The 24,065-nt window shown below is 40.7% G+C and overlaps 1 protein-coding gene across 2 annotated transcripts in view; it reads left to right on the plus strand.

The window, feature by feature from the left end:
• Nucleotides 1–24,065, plus strand: part of WWC2 (WW and C2 domain containing 2) — a 289,038-nt gene that overhangs the window by 155,528 nt on the left and 109,445 nt on the right. The window contains exons 6-9 of one of the 2 annotated variants that reach the window (XM_077477273.1): nucleotides 3,792–3,921; nucleotides 5,825–5,971; nucleotides 13,748–13,824; nucleotides 21,644–21,886. In XM_077477273.1, coding sequence (XP_077333399.1) covers nucleotides 3,792–3,921; nucleotides 5,825–5,971; nucleotides 13,748–13,824; nucleotides 21,644–21,886 — 597 coding nt within the window. The remainder of the gene's footprint in view (nucleotides 1–3,791; nucleotides 3,922–5,824; nucleotides 5,972–13,747; nucleotides 13,825–21,643; nucleotides 21,887–24,065) is intronic. The other variant, XM_077477274.1, reaches the window with a different exon arrangement.

Consider the following 24,065-nt stretch of genomic DNA (forward strand, 5'->3'; position numbering starts at 1 on the left):
ATCTGATTCGCAGATGTGTTCCGTTGTGAACAAGATAAAATACTGACGCAATCCTGAGCTGATACTGATCAAAAACGCTGAAAAACTGAGTTTTTTCTCTTCACTGGGAAAACCTGAGCTTCAATTCGCACCGCACATGTGTGAACCCAGCCTTAAGATTTTGCCCTTTTATCAAAACCATATAATGTGAGGTCAGACCTAAACACTTTCAATTTGTATGTTATCAGGCAGTCCCTTGGTCTTATTGCTCTCACTCTCATACTGGTCACTGGAAGTTCAACATGGCACCTAATGGCAGAGGAAAAAACTCTCTCAGGGTCTGAAAAAAAAAATTGTTGCCCTACATAAAGATGGCCTAGGCTATAAGAAGATTGCCAAGACCCTGAAATTGAGCTGCAGCACGGTGGCCAAGACCATACAGCAGTTTAACAGGACAGGTTCCACTCAGAACAGGCCTCACCATGATCGACAAAAGAAGTTGTGTGCACGAGCTCAGCATCCTATCCAGAGGTTGTCTTTGAGAAATAGACATGAACATTGTTGCCGACATTGCTATAGAGGTTGAAGGGGTGGGGGGTCAGCCTGTCAGTGCTCAGACCATACGCCACACTGCATTAAATTGGTCTGCATGGCTGTCGTCCCACAAGGAAGCCTCTTCTAAAGATGATGCACAAGAAGCCCGCAACAGTTTGCTGAAGACAAGCAGATTAACCACTTGCCGCCCGCCCTATTACAAATTGACGGCGGCAAAGTGGTTTCATAATCCTAACCGGACGTCATATGACGTGATTAGGATTATGAGCCGCTGTGCGCCCCCGGGTGCGCGCATCGCGGCGATCGTTGTTGCGGGGTGTCAGTCTGACACCCGGCAACTACGATCTCAGTAAAGAGTCTCCGACGAAGACTCTTTACCATGTGATCAGCCGTGTCCAATCACGGCTGATCACAGTGTAAATGGGAAGAGCCGGTGATCGGCTTTCCCTCACTCGCGTCTGTCAGACGCGAGTAGAGGAGAGCCGATCGGCTGCTCCTCTGACAGGGGGGGTCTGTGCTGATCGATTATCAGCACAGCCCCCCCGAGGATGCCCACACTGGACCACCAGGGACACCACTAGACCACCAGGGAAAAGGTAATAAAAATCCATAATCCTCCCTAGACCACCAGGGTGCCAGTCAGCACAATGGGTGCCAATCAGTGCCCATAATGGGTGCCAATCAGTGGCCACAATGGGCATCACTGATTGGCATGCATTATTGTTTGGCACTGATTGGCATCCATTACTATAACACCGATTCCGCCTATGAGTGCCCACCTGTGCCGCCTATGAGTGCCCACCTGTGCCGCCTATGAGTGCCCACCTGTGCCGCCTATGAGTGCCCACCTGTGCCGCCTATCTTTGCCCACCTGTGCCGCCTATCTTTGCCCACCTGTGCCGCCTATCCATGCCCACCTGTGCCGCCTATCCATGCCCACCTGTGCCGCCCATCCGTGCCGCCCATCCGTGCCAGCTATCAGTGCCAATTTGTGCCACCTATCAGTGTCCGTCCGTGTCGCCCATCCGTGTCGCCCATCCGTGTCGCCCATCCGTGTCGCCCATCCGTGTCGCCCATCAGTGCCGCCTATCAGTGCCACTTCATTGGTGCCACATTGGTGCCCATCAGTGCCACCTTATCAGTGCCCATCAGTGTAGCCCCATCAGTGCCCATCAGTGAAGGAGAAAACGTACTTATTTACAAAGTTTTGAAACTGAAACAAAAAAAAACATTTTTTTTTTCAAAATTTTGGGTATTTTTTTATTTGTAGCGCAAAAAATAAAAACCGTAGAGGTGATCAAATACCACCAAAAGAAAGCTCTATTTGTGGGAAAAAAATGATACAAATTTCATTTGGGTACAGTGTAGCATGACCGCGCAATTGTCATTCAAAGTGCGACAGCGCTGAAAGCTCAAAATTGGTCTGGGCAGGAAGGTGTTTAAGTGCCCTGTATTGAAGTGGTTAAGGACATGGATTACTGGAACCATATCCTGTGATTTGATGAGACCAAGATAAACTTATTTGGTTCAGATGGCGGCAACCAAGTGAGGAGTACAAAGACAAGTGTGGCTTGCCTGGTGGTGGGAGTGTCATGGCCTGGGGCTGCATGAGTGCTCCCGGCACTGGAGAGCTAAAGTTCATTGAGGGAATCGTGAATGCCAGCATGTAATGTGACATACTAAAGCAGAGCATGATCCGCGGTGCAGTATTCCAACATAACGACCCCAAACACACCTCCAAGATGACCACTGCCTTGCTAAAGAAGCTGAGGGTGAAGGTGATGGACTGGCCAAGCACGTCTCCAGACCTAACCCTATTGAGCATCTGTGGGGCATCCTCAAACGGAAAGTGGAGGAGTGCAAGGTCTCTAACATCATGTCATCATGTAGGAGTGGAGGAGGACTCCAATGGCAACCTGTGAAGCTCTAGTGAATTCCATGCCCAGGAGGGTTAAGGCAGTGCTAGAAAATAATGGTGGCGACACAAAATATTGACACACTTGGCCCAGTTTAGACATTTTCACTTAGAGGTGTTCTCACTTTTGTTGCCAGCAGTTTAGACATTAATGGCTGTGTGTTGAGTTATTTTTAGGGGGCAGCAAATTTACGCTGTTATACAATCTGCAGAAGAAAACCTCTGGTCAACAAAACACCAGTCGCGTTTCCGTTGTAATTGTAATTCGTAAACAAACTTCTGTACAAAATTCAGAAGCCTAGCAATTCATATTTCGGATCCTCCCCGAATGTACGAATTTATGGAAATTTGTACGAAACTAATCGCATATGTCTAGTGATTTATTACTTTCCAGCTGGTCTCTGCGAGTGGACCATATTCAGACTTGCCAAGTAGGCAGTGCAGCCACAGCAGCGGTTATAGTCCAAGCACAGGGACCCAAAACAACAACATGTCTGCTTTCCCTTTCATCAGCTTAGAGCAGTCAGATCAATGAAGAATTCTGATTGGGTGATTTTTTTTTTTTTTTTTATGCTGAGCTTTGCACATTGCTATTTAATTGCATAAGCCAGATATTTTTATTTGTAGAAAAATGAAACGTTTAGAGTATTTTCTTTCTACAAAAGATACTCTAGAGAAGTGGTTGTTATTGCTAGATATCCACAATAGCAATACAGTTTAGATGGACATATCTTGAACACAAAGCTCTTTTCACCACCATGGGAAGCTATTTACAGGCATGATGATCACTGGCTTGTCCAGCTAAAATTGATTATTGATCATCTCATGTCTATTTGTGCCTGTACAGACTGCAGTTTAGTTCTTGGGACTCAAAGGCTAACTCCAGGAAAATAAAAAATAAAAATCCATCCTTGCAGTAGGGCCTACCCCATGCTGTACGGGTTAATCGCTTGTTATGTCTAGGGGAGAATTGAGTCCATTTCACTTACAGGATTTCTTTCTCCGGAGGACTTGAACCTCTGATCTGTGGGCAGAGCCTCAGCATATTATCATGTACCATACAATGAAATTCACCCTGTTTAATACACTAATGAGGCTGACGTGTGACCGGTGCCAGTTGCAGCCTAGAGAGCAGCTGCAGGTGGCTGGTCGCAGCTTTGGCGGGAGACTGCTGAAGTTTGCTTGTTTTAATAAAAAATGCTAGCCCACCCTGTATTTCTTATATACATAAATAATGTGTGTGTGTGTGTGTGGTTTTTTTTATTTTTTTATTATTATTTTAAAGTGTTCTAATTTCCTTCTGTATAAGTTTTTGCTTATTGCGGTTTTACCTTTTTTCCAGCATTGACCAAAAAATGTCCGGAAGCCAGAGTGGCTATGAGCTGAAGGAAGCCAAGGATATCCTCTCTGAGCTGAAGAGCATAAGGAAGGCCATTAGCACTGGAGAGAAAGAGAAACAGGACCTGATGCAGGTTTGTTCCATAGATCAACAAACTCTATTACATGAAGTGCTTGAATACAGCTGCCTGTCATCATTTATATTCATCATTTATATTTTGTTAGTTTTTTGAAGTACTAACAGTAATTGTAAAAACAAAATAAAGGAAACTGAAAGCTTTTGTTTTTACACTGTAACTCCACTTTTTCATGGCAATATAAAAAAAAAAAAAAATAGATACTTCCATTGTGCTTTTAATCCATTGCTACATTTAATATGATCTTGTATTATGATGGCTGAACCTACAGTAAATACGGTCAAGCGGATCTGCCTGCAGAGCGGGCGCGGACACAGCTTGCTGTTGTCTATGGGGTGGCCAGATGGAAAGGGACTGCTTTTCCGTTTCCACCGGACAGTCATCTGATCTGATCCACCAGAAGGATGGGAAACAGATCCCCATTCGTCTGTTTTTATCGGAACAGATCGGGTGCTGGCGGGTGTCAGCGGACATCCACAGCTCCATAGAAAACAATAGGTGGTCTAAACAAAAAATTGACCAGTAGACCCAATCGGTCTGGTGGTGTGAAAGGGGCCTTAAGCGGAGTTAAACCCTTCTATCCTTTATAGCCAAGGAAGCTACTTCTATTTGATCAGCAATTGGCATGGTGCTGTACATGTGATCAGTTATGACACCAGCCATTTGATGGTTTAACAGTTTGGTTGAGGACACAAGCAAATGTGACAGTTAGCAGTTCCAGCATTCTAGGGATATAACTGTGTTTTGAAACTGTTAAATTGAAGGGTTTAGTTCCGCTTTATGATTTACTGCTGTTCAGGGGCTCTGGGCTTCAGCAAAATGGCAATCTTCAGCATGAAGAAACAGGAGCAATGTTGGAGGAAATTTACAGTGCACACTAATTTCGGTAGCCTAATTATTAATGTGGAGTGTATGTTCCTTGGTAAAGAACATTATTTTTTAACAAGTTTTTATGTTAAGATTCTGCTTTTCCCAAAGCCATTAATTAATGCCACGATAGTCTACTGTCACAGCGGATTGTGTTCCTAAACCCAACTGTAAATCCATTAAAGGGCTGATGTCATCTCTGATCACATGTGCAGCACCATGGCAAGTACAGTTCAAACAGAGTTTAAGATGGTAACTTCCTTGGCAGTAAGAGAATAGGGTATGGTTCCACTTTAATGTTGTTTAGCTAGGAATGAACAAAGATTTCAGAATCCCTAGAACAAGGTTCGCAGTAGACTCAACCCCTACTATATGCACTGTTAACAATAGCTGTGGAATGTATCAGATCTTGGCAGTTCTTGGGTTTTGTAATCAACAGAATTACAAAATGTATTATCATGTGCCATTACTGGTTATAGAATTTAATTTGACCTGTGAAATAAAAGCTGTGTTGAATTTCACGACGAACTCCACTCTTAAGCAAACCTTGATTTTCCCAAGCAACATATGGTACTTTCTTCTCTCTATTATAAATGCATTTATCCATGTTACAAATGCCAAGTCTCATTACTTTTTGCTTAGAACAACACGGTCACTATAACCCTCATCGGATCACAGGTACATATTGTTACTGCATTAAACACCTGAGCCGCAATATAAAGGGTGCGATTTTTCCTGACAGGTTGATTGTACCTGTATTTACGAAGCAGGTGCTGCACAATTTTCTTGTGCCCAGGGTTCGATGAGCCTTCATAAAGCTAAAACCAAGGAAACTTTCTACGTGAATGGCTGTTTTTCCCGTTTTCATGGTATCCAAGCATGCTCTTCTTTTATTGAAGCTTATTTTTAGGAAATCTTAATGTGGGAAGAATATATGTAGGGGTTTTGGCAGGAGGCATTTTCTCATAAACTGTACTGCTTGTTTCTGTTTGGGGGAGTTTTAGTTTACAATTGTTCCGCTTTGTTTTCTTAGAGTCTTGCGAAGCTCAAGGAAAGGTTTCATCTAGAGCAAGGCAGAGGAAGATCAGAGCCAGACTTGACGTCCAGCCTCACAAACTCTCATTTGTCTCTGTCCAGACCGACACTGGACGCTGGTTCACAGACTGATATTTCTGGTGATGTAAGTTTTTTTCTCATTCTTGCTGACAAAGATAAGTCTATCCTATAAAGTCTGTTTTCTGTACAGAAGAAAAGAAAAACTTTATTGCTTCAATTACTTCAGTACTTTAATGAATATGAGCAAAAAGTTATGTTAAGTAACATGGGTAAGAAAAGAAAAGAATTGTGGATACTGTCTTCAGTTAATGTAATTTTTTTCTTTTGCTCTAATATTGTTTTAAATTAGCAATATTTAAAACTTGAACAGCCCTTTCCCCAATTATTGTTTTTGAGTTCATAATAACACCACAGATCCTGCTTGTTTCATGTCCTTATCATTTACTCAGACGTTTTAACATCACCTGCTGCTGCCCCAGTCCTTATTTCCTTTAATTATATTTTAGTAATAGTACACTGTATGGTGGTCTCATTTGGTGACAAAGTACAACCGTATGCTGTGATCTATAAAATATAAAGGAACAGTAGAGTGTGCCAAACTAAGTGTAGCACAGGGGTTCCCAACTGGTGGCCCGCGGAGTCCTTTGACGTGGCCTAAGGCCTCCTGCTCTGGGATGTTTGGTCAGCAAACCCAGATAAGGGGTTGCTGACCTGCCATCCCATAGCAATTAGTGTTGTGAATGGAGCCAGCGGTATAGGAAGCAAGTGGCTACAGAGGGAGCAGAGGCACATAAACCGGTGCTTCCTCTATAGCACCAGCTCCTTTTCCAGGTGGAGTGATATCAAATGCACTCTGCCTGAGAGAAAATTTTCTACAGCTGGCGATGCTGGCAGAAAGTGACAATTTCTGCAGATGCATAAAGTGAAGGAAGGCCAGTTTATGAAAATCAAAATTTGGGCATATATGAGCAGTGGTGTTTTAATAGTTTTTAGGCTACTTTTTCACTGATCCGCAGGTGCAGTGCACCTGTCTTTCCTGCACTGAACTATAGACTTCTGTTATATCCTGCGGGTTTTGGTGCTCTTTCTGAAAGCGCACCAAAACTCCTGAATGCAGGAGTTTTGGTGGGCTTTTAGAAAGTACACCTGCCAGATATAATATAGGTCTATGGCAAAGCACAGCTTACCCACAGGAAAGCCGCTGGTGCACTGCGCTGCACCCACAGTGTGGGAAAACCATAGCACATCATTGTGAAAGCAGCCTTTAAAATCTTAATTATACTGTTCAAAAAAAATTAAAAATCATTTAATTGCGGCCTGCAACCAGTTACCAAATTACTGAAGTGTCCCTCGCTCTTTAAAAAGTTGAGCACCCCTGGTGTAGCTGATTAAAAGCTTTATTAACTAAAAGACAAATGGTAGTTAACATATTTATGAAAAAATACATATTTATGAAAAAAGACAGCTGATTCCAAACTTCAGAAAGGAGTGCAGAAGTTCTGAAATGTGTAGCCATGCCCCCAATTACACCATCCCAACATCTCACATCAGTTCCAGTCTGTTTGCATTACATGGAGGTTTTGGCTTTCTGGTGTTTGGCACTTCCTGCCTGCAACCCCATACGCGGCCAGTGGCGGTTCCTCTGATGTCCTGGCATGCAGTAGTGTGGACTGAACACATAGGTCACAAGACAAATTGCCTTGTCTATGCGTTACGCTATATTGGTCAAGGCTGCCCAGCGCAATGCATTTTGGTGGGAAGGGGCCAAAAAATATAAAACAGAATGTTCTTCATAAAACTTGTAGAACTTGTCTGTAGTGATCAGGTTTTAAATGAAACTTGCAGTGCTACTCTAAGCTGAGACAGAGATTTCCGGGCCGGTTGCAATGAAGGGAGCTGGCGTCCGTGCACCATTCAGAGGTGTAAGAGCTATCACAGTGAATTCGATTTGTTCCTATATTTTCAATGTTTTATCAACAAATGTGAAACCTGATTGCGCATTATCAAACAGAAGAAAAGGTGGCACTCACCAACCCAGTGCATTAGTATGTAGATGAATGTGGCATTAACCAGCGCCTCACCAGCCACACCCTGACATGTTTTGCCCCACTCACTGGGACTTGGTCACTGATGTCTCTGATATGCATACTAATGCACTGGGTTGGTGAGTGACACCTTTTCGTCTCTTTGATAATGATCAATCACGGTTCAAATTTTTTGATAAAATATTGAGCATTTAGGAAGGAATCTGGTTTATTGTGATAGCATGTTCACATATTATCTCTCTTGCTCTCTGTCCATACACCTGCTTACTGCATACTATACTATATTGTTCTTTCACAATTTATTTTAGATATGCCCATATCAAAAAGCTTGCATTGTAGTTTTGTATGATTTACATGTTGCCTGTTTGTAGTAAACAAATGATTTTGAGGCCCAGAATTCAGGACATCAGACAATAGTGGCTTTTAGTACTGCAGGTTGCCTACAGTCTCTATGGAAAGCTGTTGTGGTTATCGTATTCAATCACCCTCCTCTTCACTCAGGAGTTAAACTAGAAAAAAGGAGAATGCTATTATCTGCTATTCTTTACAATGGAGAAGAATGTTCTGGTAAGAGTATAGGAAATGTCATTTTGTAATCCTGCATATCTCTTATTGCTCTACCTCAGCCCAACATTCTTTTCATTTAACGGTGATAAAATGTATTCTTGGCAAACTGTGAAACTACAGTGTATCTCCGTCCTTATTATCTTCTTAACATCTCTTGACTTTAGCTGGCCCCGCTGCAGTAAATTGCTTATTTTTGCGTCTTAAAAATTTTCATAGAAATGGCAGTTAAATCCAGGTCAAGCATACCGCTAATCGGAGGGCAGAATGCGTTTTTAATCACCTGATTTATTTACTTGCTTCACCCTTCCTCAGCGCCTGCAGTCATTCCATTTAGAGGTTCTGACACTTGTCTTGGGAAGGATTTAATTCCGTGAAACCATTTTCTGTGTTTTTCTAATGTAGTCTGGTCCAAAATCCCTCTACGCTAATATGCGAAATTGGGTGGGCGAGCAGATTTTAGCTCTTGTTGCTTTGCCAGTTCTTTCTCTTACAAATCGAATTTCTGGTCTCAGAAAAATATTAATCTAAGATCCATTTTTTGATGTGTTATCAATTTTCCAAGAGCTCTTCACTGCTACAGCGTTTTAAGTGCGGATACCATCATATCCCTGCTAGTTAGGTGAATGTAAGACAAGCAGGAGCCGCTATAACTCCCGTCTTTCGTGTTCCCGTCTTTGGCAAAGATTTGGAGCCAGCTACATATTTTGTGCTCTGGAGGTCTATTTATTTTCTTTATTCATGTCTTTGTTGTGAAAACAGCTGGGCTCCTAGGGTGCGGACAGCAGGGGTCCTAGCTATTGTTTTTTTTTTTTTTTTAGTTTGAATTATTGTAAAATATTTTATTCAGTCACTATAAAGAAAAGTTTTTCTTTTTCTATCTGGGTCATGCATTTATTAAAATAGTTCTTGGTGCACCAGATGGGCTAATAATATATTTAGACATTCATCTGACATAGATTGGAAGTCTAGACTACAGCCTAGTGTAAACTTTTATTCTATGTGTGATCTCTGCTGTATTGATGCTTTCTGCACCAAGATTAATCTGTGACTACAGTCTTCATATGTTAATTGAGAACTGTCACATGTTATGGATTTTCTTGGTCATCATTGCAGCATGAACAGTTTTACATTGTGTAATCTAATCCTGCAATACTATACAGCCTTCATGTAATTATGGAAAATAAAACAAAGTTTATAATTGGTGTACATTGTCAAAATAAAAAAGCACTTTTTAAAAGCTTTTTTTTTTTTTCATGCAGCAATACCTAGGTAATTCCGGATTTGATTTTGGCCGTATGAAGGATTTTACATTCCTTGGCCTTGCCTGTAGTCAGTTTTGCTGTTGTAAGATCATGTGTCAATCTAACTGACGTTCGTAAGGTCCAGAGGCTTTAAAGTGGTTGTAAACCTTAGACATGAGATATGAACAAAGCATATCCCTCTGCAGTGTGTACTGTTCCCAGTTAAAAGCAAAGTATAATTTCTGTTTGCTGCTTCATTCCTCTGCTATCGGCATTAATCAGTTATGACAAGTTTTCCTGACCCCAAGAGAAGTATGATGCCAGGGGAGGGACCTCCAGCAAATTGACAACCTCAGACCTGTTCCTGTGAGCTGTATGGGGGGGGGGGGGGGTCTCTTCCCTCCAATCATCTCTCAGAACCCCCCTCATTAAGCTTTGCAGTGTGTGGTTTCAGTTCTCTGCCCCCTCTTTTTCTGAACTCCCAGACAAGCTTTATAAACTCTGGACTTTGAACAAATGTGGAGAAGAGAGGTCTGCAGATAGACAGGTACAACTTATGTAGGAAGACTTGGCAAACATTTTCTTGGATCTCCCAATCCCCAACCCCCCCCCCCCCCCCCCCGGCTCCGAGACATACAAATGAAAGCAGCTAGACTCAAAATCAGTTTACTGCAGCAGATCAGGCAGCAATTGTGATTGGTTCATTGCCAGAGGTTATAGCATATCACTACAGCACATGATTTCTGCTTGCTGATTGGTTGATAGAGGTTACTGCAAATCATTACTGTTCACTGGTTGCTAGTGGTTACTGCACATCATTACCGCTGACTAGTTGCTAGAGGTTAGTGTGCATCATTACTGCTCACTGATTGGTTGTCAGAGGTTACAGAACATCATTGCCGCTCACTGTTTGCTAGAGCTTACTGTACATCATTACTGCTAACTGTTTTCTAGAGGTTACTGCAAATCATTTTTGCTCACTACCGGTCGCTAGAGATTACAGCAGGGTAATACGTGCAGGGCTGAGGGGAAGGCTACATGCAGAGTTGAGGGGTTGGCTATGTGCAGAATGCATGGTTGAGGAGTGTGCTGCACATCCAAGTTCCCCCCCCCCCCCCAAGAACAAAGCTCTCCTCCCCTTGGATTTCAGTTTAGAGCACCCCCAGTACAGAGCTTTCCTCCGAAACACACCTAGAAAATAACAGAGTGGTGCTTCAGAAGAGCAGCTACAACTCTCAGCATCATGTCTGTAAAGGCTGTCAGTGAAATCACATTGCATCTCAGACTCATGCCTATATTTAATGTATATAAAACAAAAAACTGGCGCTGGAGTGATATGGTGAAATAAAAATCTACAAAATAAATAAATGTGCAATATTGCAGCTGCTGCTAGATAAAGTGCTAAAACTTTCAGAAAATTGTAAAGTTGTGATAAACAGTGCTGGCAAATGTAAAAAAATATATACATATAAATATATGTGACAACTCGTGCCCATAAACACAATATCTGGCAATAATAAAAATGAGTCCAATGTGAACAAAATAAAATAATAAAATAGTCCAACGTGAATAAAGTACATACAATAAATCCCCCTTCTGAGACGGCACTCACCAGGCAAGAAAACTTTCCAGTCCAAAAACAGTGAATGATCTGATGGTATGAAACGTTCCAAATAGAGACTCTGAGTGCACACTGGATCACAGAAGAAATACCACGCTCCACCGGTAAAAGATAAAAATATTGTATGGTGAAGCACTGTGCCCTCCACGGAGAGCACGCTGTACGAGCAGCGATCGTGGAAGTTTGCTTTTCTCCATTCATCCTGTAAGTAGCGCTTAGCAAGCAATATTGATTGAGCCTCACAGTGCTTCACCATACAATATTTTTCTTTTACCGGTGGAGCGTGGTATTTCTTCTGTGATCCAGTGTGAGTCTCTATTTGGAACTTTTCATGCCATCAGATCATTCACTGTTTCTGGACTGGAAAGTTTGCTTGCCTGGTGAGTGCTTTCTCAGAAGGGGGATTTATTGTATGTACTTTATTCACATTGGACTATATTTTATTATTTTATTTTGTTCACGTTGGACTCATTTTTATTATTGCCAGATATTGTGTTTATGGGCACGAGTTGTCACATATATTTATAGTGCTGTTTGCCACAAGTTTACAATTTTTTATGTAGTGCCATCTGAGGGTCCGAAGATCAGACATCCAATATTTGGTTTCGGCCTTGTCCCTTGCATACAGAGATTTCTCCAGATTCTGTTAATCATTTGATATTATGTACTGTAGACAATGATGATATATTTAAAGTCTTTGCAATGTTTGAGGAGCATTATTCTTAAATTGTTTGACAATTTTTAGATGCAGCTTTTAACAGATTGGTGAACCTCTGCCCATCTTAACTTCTGAGACACAGATTCTCTAAGATTCTCTTTTTATACCCTGGTCATGTTACTGACCTGTTACCAATTACCCTAATTAGTTGTAAAATGTTCAAGATCTTCTTTATTAGTACCACTTACTTTTGCCTGCTTTATGTTGCATTTTTGAGATGTGTTGCCACCATCTATTTCAAAATTAACTTTATTTTCTTTCCTTAAAATGATACATTTTCACAGTTTAAACATCTGATATGTTTTCTATTGTGAATAAAATATGGATTTATGAGATTTGCAAGTTATTGCATTTTGTTTTTGTGTAGTTTTTACATAGCGTCCTAAATTTTTGGGAATAGGAGTTGTAAAAAGTTTTCTTTTCCCAAGTTCTGGCCATATCATGCTAACAGCTCATATACCTCACTAACCACAGCCTTCTTTAACCTCTTGATGCCGGCCGCACGCATATGTGCGGCTGCTCAGGGGGTGGGCATTAACACAGAGTGGCTGCATAAATGTGGCCCTTTGTAAACCACTTACCTCGCTGAGTGTGCGCTCTCAGCGTGATAGCCAACGGGGTCGGTAAACTCCCAATAAATACTTGCCATCAGCGGCTTTCCGATCATGTGACTGCTGTGATAGCCAATCACAGCGGTCACATGACCCAAATGCTTACCTCTGTCATCTGGCTTTCAGAACTCTTAAAGGGACCAGGAGGTGGTCAGAGCAAAAGGCTTAACTAGAACGTGTCAAGACAACCTGCTACTCGTGTGTATGAGAGATAGATATATATATATATATATATATATATATATATATATAGATAGATAGATATTAATGTGCTGTATAGTATACAAGTGTTATTTCCTGGAAAGATTACAGTAGTTCAGGTTAAAAACCTTCAGTTTGCTTTTTACACGGATCTTACTTTACTATCTATCTATCTATCTATCTATCTATCTATCTATCTATCGATAGATAGCTAGAGATATAGATATATATATATATATATATATATATATAGATATATATTCTCAAAAATATATATATATATATATATATATATAGATATATATATATAGATATATATTCTCAAAAATATATATATATATATATATATATAGATATATATTAATTTGTACCAATGTAAAAATGGCAGGCATACTGTTAACGGATTAGTAAAGTAAGATCCGTGGAAGAAGATGAATTCTGATTGTTTGCTCTGGGGCACCACACTGGCCATTTTCCTTACGTTTAAAAAGCTGTTTGGCTGAATACAATTCTAAGATTTCCCTGTGGGCAGGGACTGTCTCCAAGTGCCAGAAAGTGGGTTGCAACGCTGATGGTCAGGAACATTCTATATATATACTTCTTCTGATCCCCATCCCTGTGTTTGGGACTGAAGGTGGACATGCATTTTATAGAAGTTGTGCAAAATGTTTAGATCTATAAGCTGAAGTGTAAAACTCTTAATATGACAGTGTATTATTATTCTTTATTGCAATAAAGCTGTGTGTAATAATTTAACTTTTTAAAACTATTCTTATCTCTAAATGATCTGTTTTAGATTTGAAATAATCTTTTAAAATAGAATCTGTGCCAGTGATAGATGTGGGTACCTGTTCACTCACCATAAGGCTGAATGTGTCTTTTCTTATTTTATCCAACAGATTGGAATGAGGAGCAGATCGACTCTTGCAGAAAAGGTCAGGCTGAGCCTGCAGTATGAGGAGGCGAAGAGAAGGTACTGTTTCTAGAGCTGGCTTTGCTCTCCTGGAGCTAAAACTGGTTGTTGGGTGACCTCTACTGGGCAATTATAGAATGACTATAATATAGTGTGTATGCAAGTTAGCATTCTTCCACCAGGAATCACTAATATCACCACTAAGCAGTAATAATTTTAAAGGTAATAAAATAAAGACCTGGATCTTTAGTTTTTTTAATGGTATTCACCACACAGTTTGATTATTTAACTTTTTGTTATTATCTTTTTTATTAATACATTTAAAGTATTGGATTATTTGAATTTTGGATGGAGTGGAGAGGGATTAGAACATCTATTAGGTTTTTATCGCTAGGGAGATTCACCCTCTCTATTTGTCCTGTTTACTGTTATCATTGAAAGTAAAAGAAAATGCCAAATTTTGGGTTGAGATCAATACACTGATGGAAGGGAAAGCTTGCAATGGGGACACCACTTTTGGGGGTGGGGGGGATTTCCTATTGCTACCTGTTTTGGCTATGGGGCAGGAAGTGAAAGAAAATCTCCCCAATGGGACAGCTCCCTTACTCTATCCAAAGTGTACAAAAAAAATGCACAAAAGCCAAATGGTGTTATTAAACCTGCATAGGAATTGTACATCCCAGAATACATTTAGGCCTCGTGCACACTGGACGTTTTTAAAGCGGCTATTTTTTTCTTTTTCTTTATTTTTATTTTTTTACTGTCAATAAACTCCACATCATGTTATCCTATGTGTCCATGCACACGTAGGCTGTTATCAGCAGTTTTTGGCTGGGGTGTTTTTTGGGCTTTAAAAAACAAAAACAAAATTAGTGGGCTCTGAGAGGGGTTTTTCAGCTGTAAAAACGCTGTAATGTCAAATGCTGATAAACGCTCAAAAACGCAGCTCACCAGCTATTTTTTGATCCACTGAAAAAAAAAGTGTTTGTTTAAAAAAAAAAAAAAATGCTAATGCAGAAAAAAACTCTATTGCAAAAACATTAAAAAACGTTAAACTTACTGCAAAGCTACTGGCATTTTTATAACGTTTTTATAACGTTATTTTAACGTCCAGTGTGCATGCAGCCCTAAAGTTCAACTACATTTCTGACATTGAGGTCTGAATTTCAGATGCAACATTGTTGGACATAAGGAAGTCATCTGATTAACTTAAATCTAATAAATACTATTTGTGCAGAAATGGAAGTGAAGAAGAGGCAGGATTAGGCTCCATGCACACTGGACATTAAAATAACATTATAAAAACGCCAGTAGCTTTGCAGTGAGTCTTTCAACGTTTTTGCAAAAGCGTTTTTTAGCGGTTTCCTGTGTTAGCGCTTCTTAGCATATTTTTATAATTTTTTTTATTTTTTCAATGGATCAAAAACATTAAAAAATGCAGGTGAGCTGCGGTTTTACGTATCTATCATCGTTTATCAGTGTTTATGAGCGATTGGCGTTTTTTTGTGTTCAGAAAAATTACTCCTGTGCGCGATTTTATGGCGTTCAGAAAACAGCCCATAAACTCCACTGCTGATGAACGTTCATGTGTGCATGGGCACATAGGATAATGTAGAGGGGAGTTTATTGACTGTTAAAAAAAAAAAAAAAACAAACTCCCAAAAACGTCCGTTTATGATCTTCAATGTGCATGGAGCCTTATTATGAAGAAAACAGAACAAAGGTTGCCCTACATCTGCTACCCCATGGCATATCTGGCATATGATCTATTTTCTCTTTAGCACAATACTGGAAATATATGATAGTTATTTACATGTGAAACTTGTGAGAAAATGCACGTGAAGCAGTAACTGTAAAGCTGGCCATAGATAGATAGATTGACATTTGGTCGGTTCAGCAGGGACTTCTTAAATTAACTTCTAATGAATGGGAATGTTGGAAAACTTTTGCCAATTATCAGCTTTAGCCAATCAAATGGAGGAATTTGTTCATTCTTTTTAATGGTTCAGTGCCCTGGCTGAACAAAAAAAAATCTATGGAAAGCTTAATGTAAAATAGGGAGAGACTAAACAGGGGTCACCATTGTATGTCTTTTCAGGACACAGAGAGAAAGGACACCCAGAATAAAATGCACAATACAAGAGGGCAGATATCATGGCTGATTATATAGCATTACTTAACAGGGTACCCTCTGGTGTGTGTCATTACCAATACCTGATAGTTTTCTGAGTGATTTCTTCTGTCATTAAAGTGGAAATCCACCCAAAAGGGGAAGCTCTGCTTGTTTGCTTCCTCCCCCTCTCCGCTGCCACATTTGGCATCTTTCGGGGGGGGGGGGGGGGAGATACCTGTCAAAACCAGGTACCCGCTTCAACTTCCAGGTAATATACCCGCAATCGTCGTGCAGAATTTCTGGCCCCTCCTCCTTTGATTTTTTTTTCATTTTTTTTCATTGTTTTCATTTTTTTTATTTAAAGCCTCTTTAAATAAGTAAAATGCTAACTGATATCTGTTGTGTATAGTATATGATGTATTATGATTTAAGTTCTTATGATGAACGTGCTACAAGAAATGAAGATGCACATACTGGTGGCAGGATATAGAATGTCTAGCACTAACTGCACATATTGGTATTGGGTATAGAATATTTGTTTCACACAGATGGAATAGGTTTAGAGATGAGCTTTGGAAGCCTTCAAATCTAGGTAACTGCTGGCCATCTGTCATTTTGCTGGTTTTCTTAGATGACACTTTGTGTAAATGTACAGCACTGACTGCACATATTAGCAGCATTTGAGTGTACAATGTTTTTGCCCTTGTACACGCGGTCGGACAATCAGACCGTGTTGTTGGATAATCCGACCGTGTGTGGGCTACATCGGACTTTTTCCATCGGAATGTCCGACCAACAAAGTTTGAGAGCTGGATATAAAAATTTTCCGATAGCATGATCCGATCGGGCTTTGTCCGATGGTTTGTAGAGCATTCCGATCGGACAAAGTGCCACGCATGCTCAGATCAAATTACAAGACCAAAGCTATTGGCTACTAGCCGCAATGTAGTCCCGTCGCAACGAACGAACATCATCACGTTATGAACGATCGGTTTTTCCGACAACTTTGTGTGTATGCAACACCAGTTTTGGACAAAATCCGTCAGAAAAAATCCGATGGATTTTGTTGTCGGAATGTCCGACCTTGTGTACAAGGGCTTACAGTTGGAATGGGTAAAACATACACTTAGGAAGCCTTTAAAGTTAGGAAGGAAGAGTCACGTTTCATGAATTGAGTCTTATGTTGTAAAATTCAATGAGTTATATTGCATACCGAAGGGTTCAATGAGAAGTTGTGGGTATGGTGATCAAATCACCACTTTATGTCAAGGACACATGATTTTTGAACATAAAAGTAACCACTGAAAAGTCTGTTCCAGGATTGCTACAGAAGTATCGCAACATTCTTGAGTGAAAAGTCATCAATAAGTATTTATTCAATGGTATAATGAAACAAATTGAAAATAGGACCTAACTGCCATTGATGGACAGTGTTATTAAACCTACACATTTTAAACAGTAATTTGTGCTGTAGATCTCAGCACTTGCCACCGTTATTTGTCTTTAAAACTCTCTCCTCTCTTGGTCTTGTTTACAGGTGGCTCCATCTCTTACGCGGTCCAATGGAGCCACCCTTGCATATGCACTCCCAGCTGGCAATCTACAGACACTGTATGCATCCATAGAAAGGAAAAAAACAGACGGCAATCTACTCCCCCCTTCTTCCTTCTCCTATGTCCTCCCTGAGCACACGTTGTCTCTTCTGACAGTGCATGTATGATACCCAGGGCAAACGCACTTCCCAGAAGTTCAGGAAAGCAGTGCACTGGGACCAGGAGCTGGTGGCAGTGTAAGATTGGCTAAGTAAATGTGTTTACACACATACGAGCGACTTGTGTACTGAGCAGTATTTGTTTGTTTTGAAGGCATTAATAATTTCAATGGGGCATTTAAAACTACACTAATGCATAGAGCGTAATCATCAGGTGTGGAGCTAAACAAATTGGTTCATAAGTCTCTATATCTTGCTACCTGAGGCGGAGCAGAGAATGCCTAAAACACTAATAAAATATTGTATATTCGTATAGTGTCCTCATTCTGTATTTATTAAAATGTCACAAGCCAACCGTTTGGAGGGTAGAGTAATCACCAGCCACCAGGTCGCTACCACCAACGCCCTTATAACCAGCAAGAAGTGGTAGGTGCCAGGTGCAAAAGACCAAGAATAGGTTGCCAAAGATTGCATCTGGGGTTCCTTTTGCAGTTGCATGGCAGCGACTTTTGTCACAATCCATCACTGGTCATGGCAACGACTTCTATTACACCTCACTGCTGGCCATGGTAGTGACTTCTGTCACACCTCATTGCTAGCTATGGCAGTGCCGTGCCTCACCTGTGGCCATGGCAGCGACTTCTGTCATGCCTCATCGCTGAGCATGGCAACGTTTTCTGTCACATCTCACCTCTGTCTACAGCAGTAACTTCTGTCACATTTCACTACTGACCATCTATATCAGGGGTTGAAATGACTTCCTTGCTTCTGGTTAAAGTGGTTTTCACGCCATAGGTTTGTAAATACATTTCTGCTTTTATGAATAGCTAAAACAGAATTGTTACACTAAATTTTGTGAGCATTTTATCTTTAACACACATGATTTAGGGCAGATCAGAATTGAGGTCTGATGCATCAGTTTGTTTTTGCCTTAAAATCGCTTCTCCTCATGCATCCATCATTCTCAGAGCTGCCCTAATCTGAATCGGATTGGTAATTATGGAGAAATATGTCCACATCCTTCAGGCCCATGGTGAGGTGTAGATGTTCTAATAATCGCACCTGATTAATGTCAAACCGCCATTTTTGTTTTGTTTTAATATTTTGTTTTTCTTTAATTTTTAGTTTGATTTTCGGTCTTTTTTTTTTTTTTTTTTTAACAGTTGTTTAGAGTTTTTCTTCCAAATCTAAACCTAGAAAAAAACAATAAAAAAAACATAGGGTAGTTTGTCTCGTAAACTGAAAGCTAAAGCAAACAAAAATATATATAAAAAACAAACCCTCAGATGAATGGCAAGTTTGCAAAATGTAGAAAAATAGCCTTCGTAGTTGGATATGTGCAGTGGCTTCTACTTATCAGAATAAATAACAGCAGATCTTAGGTGGGAGAGCAGATGTTATAAGTATCTTGTAATAAGCTAGCCATCTGCAAGGCGTATGGTGTTTTCTACGTTAACAGGTTTATAATCGCTGCAATCAATTTGTGTCGCCCATATCTGATCAGTAGCCTACAATGTAGTGATGTCATTAATAAAAATTACACTACTTTGAAATATTTCTTATTAAACATTCAGAAAGTATTTTAAGGTTTGCGTCAAACCTGTAAATAATTGCTCCTTACAAATGCTGGAATGCCAGAATTTTTTAAATACCAGCCGTACAATGCCTTGCAAAAGTATTCACCCCCTTGGCTTTTTACCTATTTTGTTACATTACAGCCTTTTAGTTCAATGTTTTTTAATCTGAATTATATGTGATGGATCAGAATACAATAGTCTAAGTTGGTGAAGTAAAATTAGAAAAATATATGTATTTATTGGCGTATAACACTCACTTTTTTCACCCTGAAAATCGCGTACAAATAGTGTGTGCGTGTTATACGTCGATATTGCAATTAGGGCACTGATCAGGCTGCATTTATGGCAAAGGTGAGGCTGCATATGGGCATTGATCAAGCTGCAATGAGGGGCAATTATGAGGCTGCAGATGGGCATTGATCAAGCTGCATTGATTGGCACTGACCCTTTTTTTGCTTCATTTAAAATTTTTACTTTTTTTCCTGAAACTTCCCACCTAAAATGAAGGTGCGTGTTATACGCCTGTGTGTGTTATATGCTGATAAATACGGTACATAAAACTATTTTTCAGAAATAAAAAGCTGATAATTGGCATGTGCGTATGTATTTACCCCCTTTGTTATGAAGCCCACATAAAGCTCTGGTGCAACCAGTAACCTTTTGGAAGTCACATCATTTGTGAAATGATGTCCACCTGTGTGCAATCTGTCACATGATCTGTCATTACATATACACCTATACCTTTTTGAAAGACCCCAGAGACTAAAATTTAACTTTTTGGCCATCAAAGAAAATGTTATGTCTGGCGCAGACCCAACACATCACATCACCCAAAGATCACCATCCCCACAGTGAAACATGGTGGTGGCAGCATCATGCTGTGGGGATGTTTTTCAGCAGTCGGGACTGGGAAACTGGTCAGAGTTGAGGGAAAGCTGGATGGTGCTAAATACAGGGATATTCTTGAGCAAAACCTGTACCACTCTGTGTGTGATATGAGGCTAGGACAGAGGTTCACCTTCCTGCAGGACAATGACCCCAAACACACTGCTAAAGCAACACTTGAGTGGTTTAAGGGGAAACATGTAAATGTATTGGAATGGCCTAGTCAAAGCCCAGACCTCAATCCAATAGAAATCTGTAGTCAGACTTAAAGATTGCTCTTCACAAGTGCAAACCATCCAACTTGAAGGAGCTTGAGCAGTTTTGCAAGGAGGAATGGGCAAAAGTATTGACTTTAGGGGGGTGAATAGTTATGCACATTTACTTTTTCTGTTATTTTGTTCTATTTGTTCACAAAAAAAAACATCTTCAAAGTTGGGGGCATGTTCTGTAAATTAAATGATGCAAGTCCTCAAACAATCCATGTTCCAGGTTGTGAGGCGGCAAAACACGAAAAATGCCAAGGGGGGTGAATACTTTTGCAAGGCACTGTATAATGTTGGTGAGCCAGGTAATTGCTGCCTGTCTGTAATTTTGCCGGTTTAGGCACTCTGAACTTGTTGTCAAAATATATTTGGAAATCGCCATCCATGGTGCAGGCTTTCTTAGATGGGACTTGTAACTGATGTCTTAAGCTTTTGTTTGTTAAAGCTGAACTGCAGACTTGCTTTCAGTCTTACCCAGTTGTACAGGCTCCTCTCCTGTACTGATTTCACTGCCCACTGTGAGCTTCTTGTACTGTGCATTTCTAGCTGGAGGGCATCCCAAATTATCCAGCTCTTTCCTCCCCAGCCTGGTTGTGCCTGGCTTGCCTTTTTTTCTTTCATTGGATTGCAGTTCTTTCAGTCATAGAGGCTCAGCATCACCGTCTCCATGCAAATGCATTCTGTTTAGTGATGCTCATTCATTCTGACTTCCTCTAATCAAGATATTTTTATATATTCATTATTCTTCCTAAGAGCCAGTCCACTGCTTGCATCAGGACTGAGGGCTCTTGATAGGTGTACTAAGACAGGGTACTGTGACTTTTTTAGAATACTATGTACAGAACTCTGCTGCCCCCTCCCACCAGCCATGATCTGTCTGCATTGTATAGAAAAGCATAGAGACTAAAATAGGGTATGTAATGGAAAGTGAAAGTTATATTTAAAATGATGTAATTGGCATGTTGAGGGGGGGGGGGGGGGGATACGAGAAGGCAAAATATAAGCATACTAAATTTCAGCTTTAAGCACATGTGCATTACTAACAGTAAATGTTGTCTTTTCAACATTCATGGTTCAGTGATTTTAAATAGATTGAATTGTTGTCTCTTTTACTTAATGGCACCTTTTTTGATACATCTTGACATACATAGCAGTTTGCTGTCAGCAGTATGTCTTGCTTATCATATACCACATGAATTGCAGGCAAAATATTTCTAGTCTAGAGGTAGACAATTTAATGGAGTGTTACCCAAACAATGATCGAGCTGTGATTGGGGTAGGTACTTGATTTTATTTTGTGACTAAGTTGAATGTTTTGCTTTCTTTCCAGTATGGCCAACCTGAAGATTGAACTAGCAAAGCTGGACAGTGAGGCTTGGCCTGGGGTCCTGGATGTGGAGAAAGAGAAGCTTTTGCTAATTAATGAAAAGGAGGAACTACTGAAGGAGCTACAGTTTGTGACTACACGGAAACGCACTCAGGATGAGATTGAACGGCTGGAAGCAGAGAGGAGGAAACTAGAAGAGGACCTTTTGTCTGTCAAAAGCACCCCCAGCCAAGCACTTGCCGAGAGGTTTGTCATCCTTTAGAGCAAGCTGTACAGGGTTCATGGCCTATTGTACATGGCAGGTTTAACCTGAATATTTACATTTTGAACAAGAAAAGTGCCAGCTGTTATATATATTTTTTTTAGCCAAAAAACCCTCCACTATATGCCCCTCTGAAAGCGGTTTCACTTTATTATAAACTGTTTAACCACTTCCCACCCGGCCAATGCATATATACGGCCGGGTGGGAGCCGTCTACTCCTGACAGGCCGTTCAGGAACGTCCTTCAGGAGTAGCGGGATCGTGCGCGCGCTCGCGCAGCGGCGCGATCCCGATGTGCTCGTGTCACCCGGACACGGCACATCTCAGATCGGCAGGAGGGCTCTGTGATTGGCCCTCCTGATCACATGACGGCCGTGTCCAATCACGGCCGTCATGTGATGTAAACAAACAGCCGGTTGCTAGGCAATCGGCTCTCCTCTCCTCACACGGAAGTCACCGCTGAGGAGAGGAGAGCAGAACGCTGCAGCCGGCTGATGATCAGTGAGTATGGGCTGCTTTTTACAGCTTTTTACTCACTGATCATCAGTGTAATGTAAACACACAACACACCACACAGTACAAACACAGTCCCCACACATGTCCCCAAAACACACATGTCCCCAAAACATACATGTCCCCAAATAATAAAAACACATGTCCCTAATAATAAAAACATGTCCCCCACATATGTCCCACTAAAATCACATGTCCCAATGATTATCTGCACACATATGTACGTGATCACCTGCACACATATGTACATGATCATTTGCGTACATATGTCCGTGATCACACAAACCAATTATTATACACTTAACGGAATTTTTTTTACCAAAAACATGTAGCAGAATACATTTTGGCTTAAATTTATGATAAAATTTGATTTTATTGGATTTCTTTTCAAATAGAAAAAAGAAAATATTGTTTTTTTTCCAAATTTCCACTATTTTTGCGCTTATATCGCAAAAAAAAAAAAAAAACGGAGTCGTGAATAAATAACACCAAAATAAAGCTCTATTTGTGCGAACAAAATGATAACAATTTCATTTGGGTACAGTGTAGCACGACCGCGCAATTGTCACTGAAAGCGCTAGAGCGCTGAAAGCTGAAAATTGGGCTGGGAAGGAAGGGGGTGAAAGTGCCCTGTATTGTAGTGGTTAACTTCCTTGACTTAAGCCCCATCCATATGTATTTCCCTGTCCAGTCAAATATTCCCCTACTAGCTACTGGTGCATTGTCCTTGAACACAATGATGACAGGTAGGTGAGGTTTTTTCTATACTCAGGAAGGATAGATTTGGCTGCAGCTGACTCCAGGTTGCAGCCCCCCCCCCCCGGGGTCCTTCAGCTCGTGCTCAACACACAATGGCTCTGGTGGACAAACCACGTGAGGCGCTTTTTACAGCACATCAGCATTTTTGTTGTCACACTGTACACCAGCAGCTGCTAGTGTGAACGGGCTCTGACAGGATTTATAATTAGAAGTTATAAATGTCCCTTTATTTGATTTTATTCTTCAGTATGTGTTGGCTGCCCATCAGTCTGCTCTGATGGGCTAATATCCATTATCCGTTATGCCCCTGTCACACAAGTGGTCTTGAAAAACAGAACGACGGACCCGATTGGACGCTCCATTCTCCGCTATGGGCAGTCGGATATAAATGGTCCAATCCAATCTGGCAAAAACAACTGGAAGGGGATCTGTTTCCCTTTGTCTGGCTGGATCAGATCAGAGGGCAGTCTGGTGTAATCGGATAGCCGGTCTGTTTACATCTGACTGCCCATAGAGCAGAGCGGGTTGTGTCTGTGTCCATTCTGCATAAACTGATGGGACACAGACTGATCATCCAGCCGATCCTCTCAGCAGGGATCATCCAACAGATCCCTTGCTGAGAAAAAACAGATCTGGCCCACCTGAAAGGGGCCAAACTTGTAGTCTATGTGGCTGACTAGCACTTATACATTTCCATTTAGCTAAATAAATGTTCTAGAGGTGTAAATATTTTGTCTAGAAGTTCAGTATTTACGAGTACGTTTTTGACTGGAATTTACTTCCCATTATGCTTAGTATTATAGAGGAATAGTTTTGAAAGTGTACCTATGTTAGTGATATATTTTTTTTTTTTTGAAGTGGGGGGGAACGTTCAAACTAAACATGCCAGAT

The sequence above is a fragment of the Lithobates pipiens genome, unplaced genomic scaffold, assembly GCF_037356315.1.
Source record: "Lithobates pipiens isolate NorthernLeopardFrog02 unplaced genomic scaffold, aLitPip1_a1.2 Scaffold_13, whole genome shotgun sequence".
NCBI classification, from domain to species: Eukaryota; Metazoa; Chordata; class Amphibia; order Anura; family Ranidae; genus Lithobates; species Lithobates pipiens.